The sequence below is a fragment of the Phoenix dactylifera genome, chromosome 2 (assembly GCF_051530095.1).
Source record: "Phoenix dactylifera cultivar Ajwa chromosome 2, Ajwa_hap1_PhDact_Kaust_v1.1, whole genome shotgun sequence".
NCBI lineage: Eukaryota > Viridiplantae > Streptophyta > Magnoliopsida > Arecales > Arecaceae > Phoenix > Phoenix dactylifera.
The window spans coordinates 9,522,802-9,542,483 of record NC_143191.1 but is presented as its reverse complement, the minus strand read 5'-3'; the positions used below and the strand labels follow the sequence as shown (position 1 = coordinate 9,542,483).

Here is a 19,682-nt window from a genome sequence, read left to right as displayed (position 1 = left end):
CAATGTGCAAAACCCAAAACTCGAACTTGTCTTGTGGCCATGTTGAGTCAACTTGAATACTCAACTGTGTTCTTGCAGCTTGAGTTTCAAATCATATATTAATATGTAGAGTTATATAAAGTTGTAAAATAGTAAATGGTGATGTATCCAATGCTTAGCTCATAGGAGTTTTCCTAATCAAGTTGGCTAAATTGATGACTCGATGAGTCAACTAGTCCAGCAGTTGATTTCTGCACATGCAGTCGGAGGGCAAGTGGGCTCAAATTACGGTTGTCTGAGTTATGCTTCAATATTTATAATTGGTGCATGAAGGTTTAGTTTTCATCATTTCTGTTTTATACAAGAAAGATGAGAGTTTTATAATTCTGCATTTTGCTTGCGTTGAGGAATTTATGCGTTTCCTTGAGACATTATTTCATGCTTCCTTAGCATGAAGAATTTTTGTTCATTGAGCAGAGCCATGTGGACAATCTATTGGAGGCAATTAACTAAACTTTGTTCATACTCTCTCCAATGTCAACATTGGAGCATTTCAAAAGTTTTCTCTGATTCTAAATTCCCCATGTTTGCAGACAAGGACAAGTTCCCCTGTGCAGATCTTACGTCATGCAGATACGTATGAGAGTACATCATTGAAAGGGCTGTATCCAATTGGAGAAGGTGCAGGTTATGCTGGTGGGATCGTCAGTGCTGCTGTTGATGGTATGTATTGTGGTTTTGCTGTAGCCAAAAGTCTCGGTTTATATCAGGGTGATATAGAGTCAATATTGGGTAAAGCTCAGAAAAATACAGGTTTTGTAAAATATTGAGGATGCTTTCGAAGTTTTTGCCTAAATTTGCATGTTTCCCCCCATTTGTATAAGTTCACATTTAAATTTATGAAGCAAAATTTGGTTGCTAAAACATGGTTAAAAAAGGAACCTCGGCATCAATAATGCATAGATATTTTATAGTCCATGTGTTAACATTTTCAAATATTCAAAACAAAGGATAACTTGTCTCGTTATTAGATTTTAGTTCTGATTGTCAGGAAATAAAGTCATTCTGTTGTTGGTAGTCGATAAACTGTAAAGAAAAATTACAAGCTCACGCAACCTATCTATCATGATGAATGTTAGAAAAATTACGCTGACCATTTACTAGAACGCCCTTAAAAAAGAAAATGTCTAATAAGGATTACATAAAGTCAGTTCCAAATGCTTTAGATAAGTCTTCTTGGTTTTGATCTTTTGTCTAAAATGAACAATTTAACAATTTGCAGTGTGCCTGAGCCAATTCCAAATTTCCATAGGTAGTCAGCTCAGCTACTTGGTGGAACTACTTAGATATTCAATGAGTAGCATTATGATCAATTTTCTTGCCAAAGTTTTAATTGATGATGTGCTGCATGTTGGTCCTTACAAACTGTGATTACTTTTAGAAAAAGATCCAGCTTTTCCACTCCAAAAAAAAAAAATGAAAAGAGAATTCAGCTTCTCCCTGGAATGTTAAGCTAACATCTCAGATAGTTGATTGATTAATTTCTCCAAAGGGAATGGTCTAGGAAACGTCCTATGGAAATGGTAATGAGGTTGCCCTCACTGATAGCTACACCTGTTGTTGGATTTGTATCAGATGCATGTGGGGATGAACAAGTTCATGCATACAAACAGGAGATAGGGCACTCTAGCAAATCCTTTTTTTTTTAAGAAAAGAAGTAAAATGCTGGATCTTTCAAGAATAATTTCTTGGCATATATATTCCAAAAAAAAAAAAAAAATGTAAACTGAAGTAAAATAATGTGAACTCAAACTACCACCTTTTTCTTTCACCAGAAGAAAAGCGCATGGGTCATCATGACTATTACTCAAAGTGTGGATATATCTTGGATCTTGAGTGATGACAGCAACCTTTACCTATTTTGTTATGTCATTTATTTACCACTATAATCCAGGATCCTTGTGCGTGCTTTCAAGCTCTAATAATGAATTTGCTGCCACACTACCTAAGGCAACTGAAGAATCGTAACTTGTTTTTCATATCAAAAGGGTGATATATTAATTCAACTTTGGCATTTGATTCTGACAATACTTGGAGATGAGAGAAAGGGAGAGCGTATAGTAGCAAGATTCTTGAAATTACTTGTAAATTCTTGATTTTCTCGTTGGTTCAATGATTCTTCGAGTTATTACACCTAAACAAATTAAGAATTACCCTACTCACCATGATTTATTCACAATTGTGCTTGGTTAATTCAGGAAACCTTTGTAATTTGCAAATGAGTGATGATCCATTTGTTTCTGGTGGTGTTGTTTATGCAATTTGTACATTGTTTTGATCTCTGTCATGCTTCATTTTTATGCTCATGAATTTAAGAATCACACTCTTTTTAGTTTTATTATTCTGTTTAGCTTTCAGCTTTTTGAATTCTTTCCAGAGTTGGTGAATCATTGTTTTCCCTTTGGACTTTCAAGTTTCTTTCTTTAATCAAAATATTTCTAAACGTGAAATTTGTGTTTATCTGTTAGAGAAATCTGATAGGAAAATCTTTCTGTTTTCTTTTGTTTCTTTGTTTTGATTATTAAGAAACTCCTTTTCCAAAGGATTAATAATTGCAAGTTCCAAGTCTCTTTTTTCTTGATATAGCAGCTTGCAAGCAAGTCAGTGAACCATCCAGAAAGATGAAAGAAGACTGCAGTTTATTTGGTCATTTAATAAAATTCAGTTTAATATAAAAGAATTCAATCATTAATCCATGTAATCTAACATAATTATTTAACTATCAAGCTATATATCAATTTATACTTTGCGATAAGTCGTCCCTGGTTGTCATTCTCCTAACAATAGGATGGAAGAATGTGCGTCGTGATTTGAGTGAAAGAAACCGAGAGAGATTTATGCTGCAGATTTTTCAAAGGTAGAAATGCATGTCAGATGGCTGCAGTTCTATCAAGTTTTCTTATCCGAGGTGGTGATAGTGCTGGGGCTTATTTTGTTGTTTCCAAAATAATAAATAATAAATATTCTGTCCTTAGCATTCGAAAAAGATATATTAGTCGATCTGAATTTTATTTTATTTTTGAGGTTAGGAGGAGTCACTTTGTACTTATGCCCGACTCAATCATATATGATGGATTCTAATCAGAATCAAATTCATGCTTTTTTTTACTCAAATAGCAAAATATAATATTATCGGATCATTGAACTGTTTGGTAAATTTCTATGCGTTACGCATTCATTCGTTATTTTGTTCTTAACTACTCTGATTCCAGCAAATAGAGACAAAAAAAACTGTAGCACTCGCTCTATCGTTTTATAAAATTAATAAAAAAATTTTAATGATTTTTATATAGAAAAGGTTGTAGGCAATGGACTAGCCTCCCCCAGTTATAACTTTTGTCTCAAATATCACCATTCTTGATCTATCTAAGCTGATAGACATCTCTGGCGCCTTTCAACGAGTTCTGCATGCGCCAAACTCATGTCGCTACAATGATACAAAAATTTTGATGCAAAGGTATTAATAAAATATATCAGTTTGCAGGATTAAGTTATAGTTTCAGTATCCATCAAAACAGCTGGAATCCGTTATACTCAGAGGCAAGCATCTATCGAGTCAGTGTACAAAATAATGACCTGAAGCGACGCCCCAAAAGTTTCATTATCTCCTTCATGTTACATTATTTGATTTTATTTGTCCACCTGCAACCTGTCCATGGTGCAAATAAAATAAAATAAAATAAAATAAAATAAAATAAAATATATGTTTTTTGTTTAAAATTTTATTTTTAGCAGTGCTCTAATAAAATGTAAATTAGTAAAGCAGTTTATTTTGTAAACAGTGAGTAGAGAAAATAGAGCCATTAATAGTTTATTATTGTCCATTATTCTGATTTTAATTAGTTGAAGGTGTTTTGCATGATCATTCTCACTGTTTTTTAATGAAATTGCTGATCTTTTCAATAATGGCCGCCAAACTTATATTTTTTGAAAATATCAAATTAGTCCTTTGCGCTATATTGTGACTAAATAATTCTATACTATATTATACTATACCATATATACGGGAAAAGACTTATAGTAGCAATTAAAGCCGCACCAAAAAAAAGGAAAACTATTAATAAAATTTATACCAATGGTTGGTGAACCATCGCAACAGGTGGCATCACTAAAAGCTCTTGGTGGGTGATGCTCTGAAACCACCTTATAGCGATGGTTTGTAGTCATTAATATAACTTGTTGTGGCGATGGTTTGTAGTCATTAATATAACAATTTTTCTAGCGATGGTCAAGCAGATGCTGATGTTGCGGTTATATGGTGACAGTTACAGCCATTGCTATAAGTTCACTTTGCCGCAATGAGAAAGTTTCCTTCTTTTTTTTTTTTGGCTGAGAAAAAAAGGGAAGAGGGGAGGAAGAGACAAGCCCACTCCCGCGTAGCAGTCCCTACTGAGCCCCCACCCCGTCAGGAGAATGTTCGATGCGGGCAGAAATGACCGTGTATTGGACACCCCGGCCGGTTTTACTCATACCCTCCCCATCCGTGGGCCGGCTCGGTTACCCGACCCGACCCACCGTGTGAGTACGTCACACATAGCACCACCCAGGTTACTAGCCGACCAATAGCACTTCCAGATTCCGTGTCCAGGCGTGAGGTATTCGGTCTCCAAATTTAATCGACGCCTGCGTGTTTCGAACCTGTAACTACTTGGTTGGAAGCAAACGCTCCGTTCTAACTGGGCTACCACCTTGGTGGCAGAAAGCCTCCTTTTAGGTAGGTAGAACAAGGCATCGTGCGTGAAAACTGCTTCATGAGCAATGAAAACTACCAGAGCTAAGACTTTGATTTTCCGATCGTCAAACTTATAGAAGGGTGTCTCCCGAGATTTTAATTACAACACATGATGGTGGGGCGTCAATGCAAATATTGGTCATGCATGAGACATGAAACCCGGCATTTCAGGTGCCAGCAGGCAATCAGGTTGGTGTTTCTTCTTTAGAATGGCGTGTGCAACCTTCTCACCTCGCTTCCTCTTCTTTCCAAGAAGTCAAAAACCTTTCCAGCTAACTGAGAATCTAGTGGGAATGGTGGGAATAGTCAACAATGTTCTGCGTTGATTCAGACGTTTTCAGTAAAGTAGGCCACTTTCATCAATGAATTCCGTGGAGCAACACTAGACTATAACCTTATCCCTGCGCCACCACACAGCCGACAGTGCTCCATTACGTGTCATGCGGGATATGGCCGGGTTCGGATTGTATCTTCTGCAGGTGAGAACGATTGAACTAGTTGGATTATACCATACATACATACATACAAGAATATGTATAGAGAATTAGAGATGTGTTTAGTGCCATGCATTAGTAGATTTTAAATATTTATATAAGACCAAAAAATTTAAATAATATTTTTTTTACTATTTTTTTTGGATGAAGCTCATAACCATTAAAATAATATCAGAGCTGATCTGGCTTATGGCCATATATGGACTAGAAAATACCACAGCATAGATTTATTTGGATTGGTCATGAATTGATTTATTAGTATTTATGATAAAAGTTAAATAAATTTGGATCTTTAGTTTAGTAAAAATATTAAAATTTATGTATATTTAGTACCATGTTGAATATTTAATGAGTAGATTCTAAATATTTATATAAAATTAAAAAAATTAAATAATATTTATCGACAGGCTTTTGGAATGATGTGCTGAGTTGTTACAGAAAAGATGTTTAAAGCGTTTTGAACTTCTTCGTCCAGCTGCACACGTAGTAATTGCTCACAACCTTTTCTATATAAAAATATTTTTTGGTAGATACATTTATGGCGTGGGTCATAGGGTATTTGCTTTCTAGTGATGGTAATCTTCGAGGAGGTGACTGGTTGGGGTGGACTACTATTTGTAGTCCTTAATTCCTATATGATGCATGCCTATGATTGCTCAATAATTAGTTAACATAATCTCAAGCCGAAAGAGCTAAATCAAGGCACAGCAACATAAACTTGACTGTATGTGTTCCTTCATGACTTCAATGACATGGTTCTATGTTTGGTTCTTTCATCATTATGCCCATCCAAGAACAAAACAAAACCCTGTTTCCAAGCTGTGCCTGTTTTTATGACGAACACCGCGTAGCTATGTCAAGAATAACAGCATATGTGGTTTCCAAGTGCTTGAAATACCAGTTCTAGCTTCGTTTCTGTCCAACAATTATATATAGAAGTGATCTTGGGTCTTCTCCAAGCATTGCCATTACAAGAGGTCAAGGGGCTGGCCATGGTAATCCCAGCGGAGGTTGCTGATTTCCATGTCCATGCCTTTCTGCCGACTTGATCATATAAAAATGGTTAGACTGAAGCACACGATACCGCTTGCACACCTCACCCATATTTGTCCTCACATCCTTGAATTCTTGCTTGCCCTTGCCCCACCATGGAAGCATTTTCTCTAGAGGAATCTTTCTTCCATCCACTCATGACCACCACCTTCACTCCCGCATGATGAAGCTTGTCATCAAGGAACATGGAAGCAGTCAGGAGTTCTTTATATGCTGGAACTTGACATAAATATGCTAAATCAAAAGGGTTTTTGATGGGTGGCCAAGATAAACTATGATTCTTGAAGAAATATGGAAGATATAAACATGGCATGCTAGAGGGAAGAGTGTTACGGGCTCACAATATAAAAACTTAAGCCATTGGGATAATAAATTCATGTGGCACTTTTTTTTTTATTAGTCAATATGGGAATATGATAATCTCTCCTACTTGATCTTCTGATGTCCTTGTCACAATCATGTAATAGCCCAGCCCTTAGGTTTGTGGGCCGGCCTGAAAAGACCAGGCCCAAGCCTGATGGCACGCCGTAGCCAACCCTTGGGCATGTGGGTTGGCCCCAAAAGGCCAGGCCCAAGCCCGATCGTGCATTGTAGCACGATCCGAGTGGAGGAGAGACTCCAGTGGGAGTTTTCTTCCTCTCCGAATTTTTGGTGAAATCAAAAATATTTGGACAATCCAAGTTCCACTAGAACTCTAGGATTTCGCCTATTTAACTCTTTCTCCTTTGAAAGTCGTCCATAATGAGTCCAACAATCGTCTCCGATCTCGATGATCTTTCTCCGAGTCTCCTCCTTGATTCATCGCCAAAAATGTCACCAAAGTGAGGTGAGTGTCATTTGCCTTTCTCTTCCTTTTCTCAGTTTCTAGCCTTTGCCACGGTGAATCAAGCTAGCAAGTCGCCGAAATTTATCCAAAACAGGGGTACCCTATTTTGGCATCTCTTCCTCCCATGTTCACCACCACCGGCTGCCAAAATAGGCCGAGCTTCGCCACCTCCCTAGAGCTATGAGATCATGTGGCCGTCAATTAGGGAGATCAGCTGTGATCTAGGTCGAGTTCTCCCATGATTCATCTTGTCTTCCTCCCTTCTTTCTTGTGTCAATCGGCCACTGTCGCTAGCAAGGTTGTGGCCAAAGGACCCCCTGGGCACCCACCAGCGGAGTAGGCTGCCTTGGCTGCTGCCACCTTGATTCGAAGAAGAGAGAGAGAGTGGCTCTCCCTTATTTGGGAGAAGAAGATAGTCTTCTCTCTCTTTCTCTCTCCTCTCTTTCTTGATTTTCTCTTCCTTTGTTTCTCTCTCTTCCTATGGTTCTATGGACCCAGTAAGAGGGTTTCAAATATTTTCATTGCGGATCCAAGTTGACCTCAGTAAAAGGTTTTGGACCAGTGTCGCTATGTCTGCCCGTCGCGCTAGCCTTACTCTGATCATTGTCGAGTACCGTTGGACTCTATCATCATTAGTCTTTATAATGTTACCTATACTATGGTCTGATTATTGTTTTATGAGTTGACTGATTTGATTGGCCAAAGCAGACCGACTCGAATCGTCGGTTGCTGCGACCTAGTTGACGTTGTTTGTCCTGCACTCGACTATTGTCAGCTACCATTGGATCCATAATTGATAATCTCTGATCTATTATCTTTTTTTTGATTGGATATATGTTTTTTGATTAGATAAATTGAGTCATTTGGAAAGAAAGAAGCCCAACGAGATTTTATATTCTAGTTTCTGAATTGAAGTAAGGCCCCTAACCCTTTATTTTAATTAAAGAAGGATAGTAAATATAGATAATTAAAATATTAGAACTCTAAAATTAGGTAATTACTTAATAATTGATTCATTGATATGACGAGTGATTGATAAGGGATAAGTTGGTTTTATATTAATATTAAATTGACTGGACATGTTAAGTGTGGATTGCTCAGTCACCAAATATATATATTTATTAGTTTGCACTGCTTAGTTTGCATCGTGAGATTTATTTCGATAAATTTGGTTTGGCATGTGATGATATATTATATATATTTTCAAGTACAAATATATTTGTATAGTTATTATACGTCTCATATATTTAGAATATGATTATATAAATAAAGATATTTTGAATTTGAGAGAAATTCATTGTATAAATGGTAACTGATTTGACAAGAATAATATGTAAATCAGACAAATAAGATTTGATTTGGACTAACACATTCATGGGATGGATAGGCTCTATGAACTTACACATGGGATAGCTACTACGGGCTTAAGCGTGGTATAGCGCATATGGGGTAATGCATGGGGATAGCCTCCATGAGCTTATGCATGAGATAATCTCCACGGGCTTAATCATGATATAGTTCCCATAAACTAATGCATGGGGATAACCTCCACGGGCTGAAGCGTGGTATGGCGCTCATGGGATAATGCATGGGGATTGCCTCCACGGGTTTATACATAGAATTTTGTCAGTCTTGGACTGAGTCATAATCTTGGTTAGTCCAAAGTCGGAAAATAATCAATGAGAAACATAAAAATCAAGTTAATGAGAAATAATTGAAATGATATAAGAAATTGTTGTCGAACAATTGGTTATATTTCAGATATATATATATATATATATATATATATATATATATATATATATATATATATATATATATATATATATATACACCTTTTTTGATAAAATGATAATTAAGAACTTATTCCGAGTATTGATATGATATTCATTTTATCTGATATTGCTAATTGATTATTTTCTTATTGCTTATGGTGTAGTGGTTCAGAATTCTTACTGGGCTGTAAAGCTCATAACCCCCTTTCTTTTTTTTTCCAGAGTTGTAGGTTACAAGTGGCTTGATACTTTGCTATAGTTGAGATCACATGAGAAAGGGATGAATAAATAGGGCATCACTAATATTGGTTGGATGATTAAATTTTGTAATTTGACCAGTTTTGTTATTTGGTATGAATTAAGATTTCTATTATTTAGTGATATTGAGGTTGTGATAAATTTTCAAGCCTTATATATTCTTTAAGGCTCTGTCCTAAGAAGTATACGGTCGTATCACGTGGCCAACCCGGATGATGAGTTTGGAGCGTGACAAATCCGATCCTGGCTGACCCGGATAATGACTCTGGGGCGTAACAAATCGGATCCTATTCGAGAGAGGAAGACCCACCTATAGCTCGGATTCTACTCAATCCTAATATCCCTCAATAAGGGATGGGTTACTTGACTAATAGAGTTTATGATGCATAATGAAACTGATTCTGATATTATTTATCATGACTCATAGCCTAAAAGCTTAAACTGCTACAAAAAGTACCAGCCAACAAACTCGTGTGGCGTCTTTTCCATTAATTAATGTGAGACTATGGTAAAAGGTGAGCTACGGGATGAAGGTGCTTTAATGTTCTTTGGATTGAGATGGATGTGAATTAATGACATGTCCAAGACCCTAGACTTTTTGCTTAAAAACCGCAGTCCTTTGAGGGCTCGGTTCACATGACAAATAGAGAGCTCCATATGGGCAGATTTGGAGTTGCCAAACAAAAGGCATTCAAAGTCTCTGCACTTGCAACATGTTAGTTTGAAATAACGTGGGGTGGGAGGGAAAGAGAGAAAGTCGGCCTTTTTTATTTTTTTTTATGCAATCACTTCATTGAAGTAGGTGCAAGCATCTGTTGAGTACACAAGAAAAGGAAGAGGCTTGGGTAAGAAGGGACGTTTTTTTCAAAATTTTGGTTTAATAAGACTAGAGCCTACATTTGTTATATGTGACCTAGGAAGGGAACTTTGTAGAATAGGATTAATATTTTGGTTTAATAAGACTAGAGTCTACATTTGTGATATGTGACCTAGGAAGGGAACTTTATAGAATAGTATCAATAATAGAATTGAATCAGCTCTAAGTGTAACAAAAATTTTATAAAGAGTTGCTAATGGTGAAAAAAGAAAAAAAAAATAAAAGATACACAAAAATGACATAAGAAACGAAGTAGGATTGCTCGATCTCAGTTTGTGAAAGATCCCACATCGGCTAGACTCGTCCAAGGCTTGGACATATGAGATGGGTGTCTTCAAATTCTGCAAACGCATTTTGGAAGGAAAACAAAATCGGGGAGGGATGAAACACACTTGTGTGAAGTCCTGGAACCGGACAATATTTAGCAGGGGAGCCCCATGTGTCCCCCCTCATGTGGCCCCCACGTGGGCACTGGGTGCCTCACATGCCCCGCGCAGGTGGGGGCGTGACATTTGGTATCAGAGCCGAGGACGGTTCTTGTTCGATGGTGGAAAGGATGTGAGACCCAATAGTCCCATATCGGAAAGATTCATTTTAGAGCCTGGGCATATGAGGCGGGTGTCTCCAAATTCTATAGACGCGTTTTGGGAGGAAAACAAAACCGATGAGGGGTGAAGGACGCTTGCGTGAAGCCCCAGAACCGAACAATATCTGGCAGGGGAGCTCCGTGTTTCCCCCCTCATGTGGCCCCCACGTGGGCACTGGGTGCCTCACATGCTCCGCGGAGGCGGAGGCGTGACATTTGATAGTCCGAGGATGGATGAATGAAAGATCCCACATCGGCTAGACTTGTCCAGAACCTGTGCATATGAGGCAGGTGTCTCCAAATCTTGCATACGCAAAATCGGAAAGAAGTGAAGGACGCTTGCGTAAAGCCCCGAAATCGGACAATATCTGGCAGGAGAGCCCCGTGTCTCCCCCCTCATGTGGCCCCTACGTGGGCACTAGGTGCCTCATGTGCCCCGCGGAGGCGGGGGCATGACAGTTTGACAATCAGAAATTCTAGATCCGAATCTTAGGTGATACATTCCTAACTAGATTTCCTATCACATGAATACATATTGTTGTGCCGAGAAATAAAGCACAACCCCTTTGATTGCTCAACAAAATGTGCCGATTGTGGCCCCATGATAGGACATTAGGACAGCAAACGATCGGAAAAAAGCGTTAGCTCTTCGTGGATTTCCCACTGCTCTCATAACTCGTAGAAGACCGTGTGGGTCGATGAGATCCATTAAAGTTAGAAATAATTCAACCTTCCAAGCGCGAGGTGCCTTTCAAGACTGTGACTTTTTTCGTTCCTTTGCAGACTTTTAGACTATTAAGTGGCGTCGAGGGAGATCCACGAAAATAGTTTGTCTTTAGTCCTTCACTGATCCGAAGGATAGGTATCTTTTATTTGCTAGTTTAACAGCTCGTTTTTCCGGTAAAAGTTTAACATATTATTATAAAAAGAGTGCAAAGAATTTACTAATTTAGAGCCATATTATTGTAAGGCTGAAAATGGACTCAGTTGTTCATTATTAGCCAAAAAGCGAACTTTGTTTATATTAAAAAATTAGCTTATAAATAAGCTGAAGAAAAATACATTAGGTTTGAGCCAAGATTGTGGTGCATTGACAGAAGAGACTATTTATTTTTTGCTCTCATCCAACCAAAAGAAAAAAGAAAATGGAAGAAGAAAGTTTCTTTTTGAGCCAGGATTACAAGCAATATGTATTTATTTCCTTCTCTTGAACAAAAAACCAAAAAAAGCGAAAAAGTTGATATAATAGACAGCTTTAATACTTGTCTTTTTCCAAGTCGCGCCTGCGCAGCTTTCATACTTGCTTTAGGTATTTATTTTGTGCTCTCCTCCAACCACAAAAAAAAAAAAAAAAGAATTAAGCCGAGCTTGAGCAGCATCATGCTTGGCTTGGCGTGGCTGATACAAGAGACGTATTTATTTCCTGCTCTTGTCCAACCAAGAGAAGGGGAAAAAAAAAAAATTAAGCCGAGCCTGAGAAGCTTAATTCTTGGCTTGGCGTAGTTTGTCTGTAAGTGGATGCTATGTAATTATATATATATATCGTTCCTTCACGTGAAGAAGATAGCGAGAGATCCATTCGCTCGAGGCACATAAATATAATCGCTCCTGTTGGGGAATAGCTCTATCCGCGAGCAATGGCTGAGGGTGGAAAGGAGGAGAAGAAGAAGAGAAAGCAGGGAGGTCTCCGGACCATGCCATTTATACTAGGTAATCTATATGCACTGATAATGCTATTTTAATACCATTATATATTGGACTTGCTATGAATTTCACCAGTTTCTTGGTTTGTTCTGTTTATTTTGGTCTTTTGTTTCTCTGGCTTGTTGAGTTGGATGACAGTTCTGCTGTACTGAGATCTCTTATTTGGATTTTCAATTCCATCAACTTAAGGATCATCTTCTACTAAATTTTTTTTTTTTTTTGTGGGGGGTGGGGGGGGGGGGGGGGGGGGGGGTGATTTTTCTGGTAGTCTGGCTCTAGTTATGTTGGCTTTTTTTGCTGCTTTTCCTGGTATTTTGGGTATCGGATTTGGCTTGTTAGATTTGCATTCCAACTCTAAGGAATTGCAGAGAGATCTAGTGTCTTGATATAAAATTCATTGTCTTCTGATTAGAGTTGATATCTCGGTTGGGAAAAGATTTTCTCAAAAAGAAAAAAAAAACCATCACTATGAATCCTTGGAAAGTAATGTTAAGTATTGTGGCATATTTTACAAATGTTAGGTAGTGTTTGTTCTCTCTTTTTTTTCTTCCCTAAAAAAAAAAAAAAAAAAAAACAAGAAGAAAAGCATTATGTATCATCTGCTCTCCTTTGCCTTTCCACCTGATTGGAGAAATTAGAGACACAGCTTCACTGTCCTGATATCTGTTGATTAGGAGAATTCCACCTCATCTAATTCCAATCAGTAGGCTCATTACATTGTTTGATGAGATTGAATCACCCTACCGAACTACTGAAAAATGGGCCTTTTCTCAGCTTCTACTAATGCTCCCTGGCTGTTACTATTACTTTTTCAATTGGTTCATCATTTAGTATTGCTACATATACTTTCATACATCTTTCCAAGTCTGCTCATGCTTCTCTGCAGCAAATGAATTCTGCGATCGATTCGCCGCCACCGGATTCAATGCCAATATGATCACATACTTAATGCAGCAGCTCCACATGCCCATGGTTCAGGCCTCCAACACCCTTACCAACTTCAATGGCACCTCGAGCTTTACACCGATCATCGGTGCTCTGATCGCCGATTCCTTCGCAGGTCGCTTCTGGACCATAACTGTTGGATCCATCAGCTTCCTGTTTGGAATGATTGGTCTCACCATAGCAGCAGTCCTCCCGGGGCTCCGCCCGCCACCCTGCTCTCCTCCTTACAAACCAACATGCAAACAGGCATCCCCACAGCAGCTCTTGGTCCTCTACATGTCTCTCCTCTTCACATCCATCGGCTCTGGCGGCATCCGGCCTTGCGTCATGGCCTTTGGGGCTGACCAGTTCGACCTTCATCGTCCCCGGCATGCCGCGGGACGAAAGTGGAACTTCTTCAACCTCTACTTCTTTAGCATGGCGTTGGCTTTGCTCTTGGCATTGACAGTGGTGGTGTATGTCCAGGAGAATGTGGGCTGGGGATGGGGCTTCGGCATCCCTGCCATTGCCATGTTCTTCTCTGTGGTGGCCTTTGTGATAGGCTATCCTCTGTACATTAGGCTGAAGCCAGGAGGAAGCCCATTGATCAGGTTGACCCAGGTACTGGTCGCTGCCTTCAGGAAGAGAAAGGTCGTCAAGCCTGGTGATCCTAGTCTCCTCTATGAGAACAACGAGCTGGATGCTGGTATCTCCACCACTGGGAGGCTGCTCCACACCAACCAGCTAGTGTAAGTAAGCCTAACACCATTAGCCTTCCTTTCCTTGTTCAAGATTAACATATCTTATGATCTCATATTTATTGATCTATCTTACATATTATGCAGAAATTTCTGGAAACAAAATTATATACTGTACCAACTATAACTGCATATTTCAAGTGAAGAATATTGATGAACATGCAAAGGATCATGTATAAAATTTGTTAAACGAATGTGAATCCTGCTGTTTTTTTTTTTTTGAAAAGTGCAGGGAAAAAGAAAAAGCAAAATCTTTTCTTCAATGCTGGTTCAGAAAATCTAGTTGTTGATGGCAATATCTTGAAAATCAACCAGAAATTCTTGCAAAAAAAAAGAAGAGAAAAGCAGTTGCTATGTAAAGAATTGTCATCCATCTCTATCATTGCTTAGTTAATTGTAAGCAGTTGCTCGCATGCAGGTTCTTCGATCGAGCTGCCATCATGATGGAGGGTGATATGCTAATTAGCTCAGGCCAGCCAAGGCTTTGGAGAGTATCGACAGTCCACCGAGTCGAGGAGCTTAAATCGATCATTCGGATGATCCCCATTTGGGCTGTCGGAATCCTGCTTGTAGCTGCGAACTCACACAACCACACATTCGCAATTCAACAAGCAAGGTCGATGGACCGCCACCTCACTGCCCGATTCCAAATCCCACCAGCATCCATGAACGTCTTCTCGGCCCTCTCCATGCTTCTCGGCCTAGCTTTCTACGACCGAGTGTTCGTCCCAGTGGCCCGTCGAGTCACCAAGAGGCCTTCAGGGATTACATACCTGCAGCGCATGGGCATTGGTCTGGCCATTGCTATCTTTGCAACTGTGGCTGCAGCTCTCGTTGAGATCAAGCGCAAGGCAGTCGCCTCCGATCACGGGCTGTTAGACAAGCAAAAGGTGACCGTGCCGATCAGTGTCTTCTGGTTGATGCCTCAGTTTGCTATTCATGGCTTGGCTGAAGCCTTCATGTCAGTGGGGCACATGGAGTTTCTCTATGATCAAGCTCCAGAGAGCATGAGAAGCACAGCGGCAGCTCTATACTGGCTTGCTGTATCAATTGGGAACTATATGGGAACTTTGTTGGTGACTCTAGTTCACAACTTTACTGAGAAGAAGGGAGATTGGCTCCAGAACAACATCAATAGGGGGAAGTTGAATGACTATTACTGGCTTATGTCTGGATTACAAGTGCTTAATCTTATATACTATATCGTTTGTGCAAAGTTCTATACTTTTAAGCCGCTGGAAGCGGCGAAGGCTGAAAATCCTTCCAAGGTTGTGGTTGAGGAAGTCAGTGTTCGAGAGACAGAATTCGCCACTGTGGTGACTAGAGATGCCAAGGATGCAGGCAATTAATTTGACACAGTTGTAGGTAGGCATTCTGACCCTCCATGGGCGAACCTTATTGCTGTTGGTGTAACTCTTGTATCTGAATTTTGTCAACATTACAAGGAGAGTAGTAATAAATCTTATTCATCCTGATTTTCTTTCATTGCACAAGATGAAGTGGTGCTGTGACATTTTTGTTTTCTATGTTCTCTAAGCTTAGTTGTTCAAGACCTTACTCTTGGAGCTCCAGTTTGCAAATTAAGCATCATTACCTTTCAGAGGGCCTCGAATTGTCCTTTGAAACGCAGAGTAAACGTTCTATATGTATAATATATTCATAGTATTACAATGCACATTCTAGCTAGGGATGTGACTTCAACCGGGCTTTTGGATTAGATTGATATCTCGCACATAAACAAAATATCGAGCGTACTAGTAGTCAAGTATAACAAAGAACCTATGATACCTACCTTTATATAATTTGTGATTAGCAGGTTTATCTCCTTCATTCTTGTCTGGCTTTTGGCTGAGGGGCTTATTGGGTTTTCATTGCTTTTGCATTCTCAATGCAAAACTTCTTTAGTATCTCTCTTACATATTTGGTTTGGCTGATAAAGAGCTCCTCAGTAGTTTGCTTGATTCACAGCCTAATGAAGAAGTTCAGTTTACCCATCATGCTTATCTTAAATTCACTCTGCATTATCTTAACAAATTCTTCACTCCCTTGGTAGGTCATTAATAGCCAAAGAAGTCTCACCTTCATCTTTCTTGTTATCTTCACCTTCTCTGCTTTTTATCTTCTTTGGTGGGTTCCTTAATTGCTTAACTTTTCTATTCCTTCTTCAAGTAAATCCGCATCATCATCAAGAGAAATTATCTTCTTTGATGGAAGAGGGTTAGTTCCGTCAAAGATAACATAAATGGATTCTTCTACTACTAGTGTTCTCTTATTAAAGACTCTATATGCTTTATTATTAGTTAAATAACCTAGAAAGATGATAGCCTTATCTGATTTGGCATCAAATTCTCCAATGTTATATTATTCAAAATAAAATACTTACAACCAAAAATATAGAATTAGCTTATGTTAGGTTTTCTTTCATTCCATAGTTTATGAGATATTTTCTTTCGTATTGGCCTAATTAGAGCCCTATCCATGATATAACAAGTTGTATTTATAGCTTTAATCTAGAAGTACTTTAGGATGTTGCTCTCACACAACATGTACGAGCCGTGTTTTTTTTTTTTTTTGATACATCGGCGACTCACACTGATCGAGCATGAGTACAACCGATAAAATTAGAAAAGAGAAGTTGATGGAGGGGGTTGTATCTTCAAGAATTCTATTTTTCTTCTCAACAACAAAAGGATCCTTAAAGCAGAAAAATTATGCGAAAAGTTATTTTTTATGCAAAAATTTTCAAACTCATGATTTTCAAAAAAATTTCCATGATCACTCCAGATAAAAATAATTGAAAAATCCTTTTCATTTTGAATTTTCTTATAAAACTTAGAAAAATATGAAAAGCTTCATCTTTGTGTGCCAAAAACAAAACTCAAGTAAATTTTAAAAAATCATCAATAATTAGTAAACTATACTTTTTGCCACCCAAACTAGTTATCCTAGCTAGATCAAAGAGATTCATATGCAAAAGTTCTAATGGTCTAGAAATTGAAACCGTATTTTTAGGTTTGAAAGAAACTATTGTATGCTTCCTTTTTGATAAGCATTACATTTTTTTTTTCAAAAATTATTTTTGAAATCTACAATAAGATCATTTTTAACAAGTTTTAAAATCATATTCATTCTTGCATGAGCAAGTCTCCTATGCCATAACCAACTAGTTTTGTTGTTTTTGAATTTTATGGCCACAAGACATTAACATTTTGAAGAGAAAGATAATCTAAGTCAATAATATAAAAATTTTCTTATTTTTGGCTAGTGAATTTTATCTCATTAACAGTGATACTAGTTACTGTGCAATAAGAAGACTCAAAACTAACTTTAAAATCTTTATCCCATAGTTGGCTAATGCGAAAAAGATTATACTTTAAACCATCTACAAATAAAACGTTTTGAACGCAAGGAGAGAAATTTATACCAGCACATCTAATTCCAATGATCCTTCCTTTGTTCTTATCTTCAAATGTGACATTTCCTCCATCTTTAGCCTTCAAAGAGATGAATTGTGATTTATCTCTGGTCATGCACCTTGAACAACCACTATCTAGACACCATCTCCTCCTTTTGCTCATGGCTACAAGGCATACTTGTAAGAGAAGGTTTAGATCTTTGTTTTAGGTACCCAATTTTTTTTGAGTCCTTTACGGTTAGTTTCTACATTGTGAAGTTCATTTACTTATAGTCCATGGTAGGTAAATCTTTTCTATGGTGCCTTGGAGAATTTTTCATTAAATGATTGACTTGTAACTTCTGTAGTTTGATCGGATTAGAATATGCATGTTTGTTAAATATCATTAGAATCACTTGTAGAGATGGACAAAGCTTCTTTGAGAAAAACTGAGTTTAGGAGAAAACTTTATATTACAAGGTAAGTATGTTAGAGTGTTGAAACTTAAGACTACCACATCGGGGCTATTTCTCTTATTCCGAAATCTTTTTTTTTTAACAAAACATAGAGGAGCCATCTCTCTAAGGGTCGTTTGGTTGGGGCATGTCCATAATCTAATGATTCCTAGACATTTATTTGAAAAAATGATTGTGAAGGAAAATAAATTTTGCCACATTTGGTTAGTAGAAAACTTATTCTGAAAAATAACATTGGAAAAAATTACTATGTTTGGTTAAAGATAATCTTATATAAAAATATTGCCAAACTTTTAATAATATCTTTGAATAAACAATTCAAGTAATAATATTTTTTGTCAGCCCATTTATTGTCTATTATGACGCACTTACATAAACATTGTTAATATTAGCTTTTCCAAATATTAAAATATATTTACATGACTTAATAAATATTTTGAAATTAATTATATATAACAAATAAATTTCTTATTATAAATAAATTTTAGTATGTTTTGGAATACAAGTATATTAATTATTAATAAATACTATGTTAGATTTATTGATAATTAATAAATATTTAATATTTTTTATTAAAAAAATATAGTACTATTATTTATAAATAGTATTAATAAATATATTAATATATTTATAATATATTAATATAATAATATATTATATATTAATATAATAATATATTATATATTAATATTATTAATAGTAATTATATAATACAATTAATGCAATATTAATATAATATAAATGAGGGCATTTATGTCAAAAAATAATATTTTCAAATTACCACCATTCGGTAATTTAGCATGAAAAATAAATCTCATCTTCTTAATGGTATTTGTTTTATCTTCTCTCTTAGAAAAATAGATATAGGACCCACTATTTATTTTACCAGCTCTTATCCATTTTTCGTACTAAATTTGATATGCAATTTATTTTTTCATGATAGATTACACAAACAAGCTCTAAGGATATTTTGAGACTTCTTTTTGTGACAAAATATACATGCATGGATTTATCTTTCTAAAAGGAATAAAAAAAAATCTACTTCAACTGCCATTTCTTTAAGAAAATTTAAAGAAGAAAAAAATTCTCTAAGAGTATTTAAACATAAAAAATTCCTCTAAGTATCAAACTATTTCTCTTTGCATATTTGATATTTGATTCTCTAGTGACAAAACATACCCAAAGAGATGGAGAGAGAAAGAGAGAGAGAGAGAGTGTGCTATCTTTCAGAAAGGAAGAAAAGTAGCTGTATTGGGTGCCATTTCTTTATGAATATTGACTAGCTTGGATGCAAAAGAAAATTGCTTGAAAAACTTATTTTTCTCAAAATTTAGTTTTCTATTTGTTTGTTTCATCAGAAAAAATAATAAATTTGCAACTCTTATGGCTATTTACTAGAAAACCTTTTCACGTTCAAGTATAAATCCTAGTTTTTGTTTCCATTTTTCATAAATTTTCTGACAACCAAATATACCATAAAAGATAGAGGGAAAAAATGAAAAAAATTCTCAAAGAGAAAGATATTTAAAAGAAATTAATAAGTTTGAAAAACATATAACTACATTTTTAAAGAACTTTTCTATTCACATGGAAAACTCCTTGGTTTTGTTTTCATTTTCCATAATTTTTTTCCAACGAAATATGCCATAAAAAAGGAGAAAGAAATAAAAAAACTCTTAACACGCGGTAATGAGGCAACATGGAGATGCAGGGGATCGAACCCTGTACCTCTCGCATGCAAAGCGAGCGCTCTACCATTTGAGCTACATCCCCAGTTTGAAAGTGG

The 19,682-nt window shown here is 36.9% G+C and overlaps 2 protein-coding genes and 1 non-coding gene across 4 annotated transcripts in view; 2 read left to right on the top strand and 1 right to left on the bottom strand.

The window, feature by feature from the left end:
• The window catches only part of PDE327 (FAD/NAD(P)-binding oxidoreductase family protein), a 38,924-nt gene extending 38,021 nt beyond the window's left edge, over window positions 1-903 (top strand). Inside the window, exon 12 of one of the 2 annotated variants that reach the window (XR_015975058.2) lies at window positions 573-668. Coding sequence is in view for 1 of the 2 variants with exons in the window: in XM_008810356.5 (XP_008808578.2) it covers window positions 573-809 (237 nt within the window). In the remaining variant the exon portion in view is untranslated. Of the gene's footprint in view, window positions 1-572 lie in introns of both variants that reach the window. The other variant, XM_008810356.5, reaches the window with a different exon arrangement.
• Window positions 904-11,808: 10,905 nt separating this feature from the next.
• On the top strand, window positions 11,809-15,511 carry LOC103720590 (protein NRT1/ PTR FAMILY 3.1-like). The gene is made up of 3 exons (XM_008810360.5): window positions 11,809-12,350; window positions 13,231-14,017; window positions 14,445-15,511. Exons 1-3 carry the CDS (start codon window positions 12,278-12,280, stop codon window positions 15,373-15,375), a joined length of 1,791 nt encoding a protein of 596 aa, XP_008808582.1. The 5' UTR covers window positions 11,809-12,277; the 3' UTR covers window positions 15,376-15,511.
• Window positions 15,512-19,596: 4,085 nt separating this feature from the next.
• Window positions 19,597-19,669, bottom strand: TRNAA-UGC (transfer RNA alanine (anticodon UGC)). Its single transcript has one exon. It is a non-coding gene; the product is annotated as a tRNA-Ala (tRNA).
• Between the last annotated feature and the right edge of the window lie 13 nt (window positions 19,670-19,682).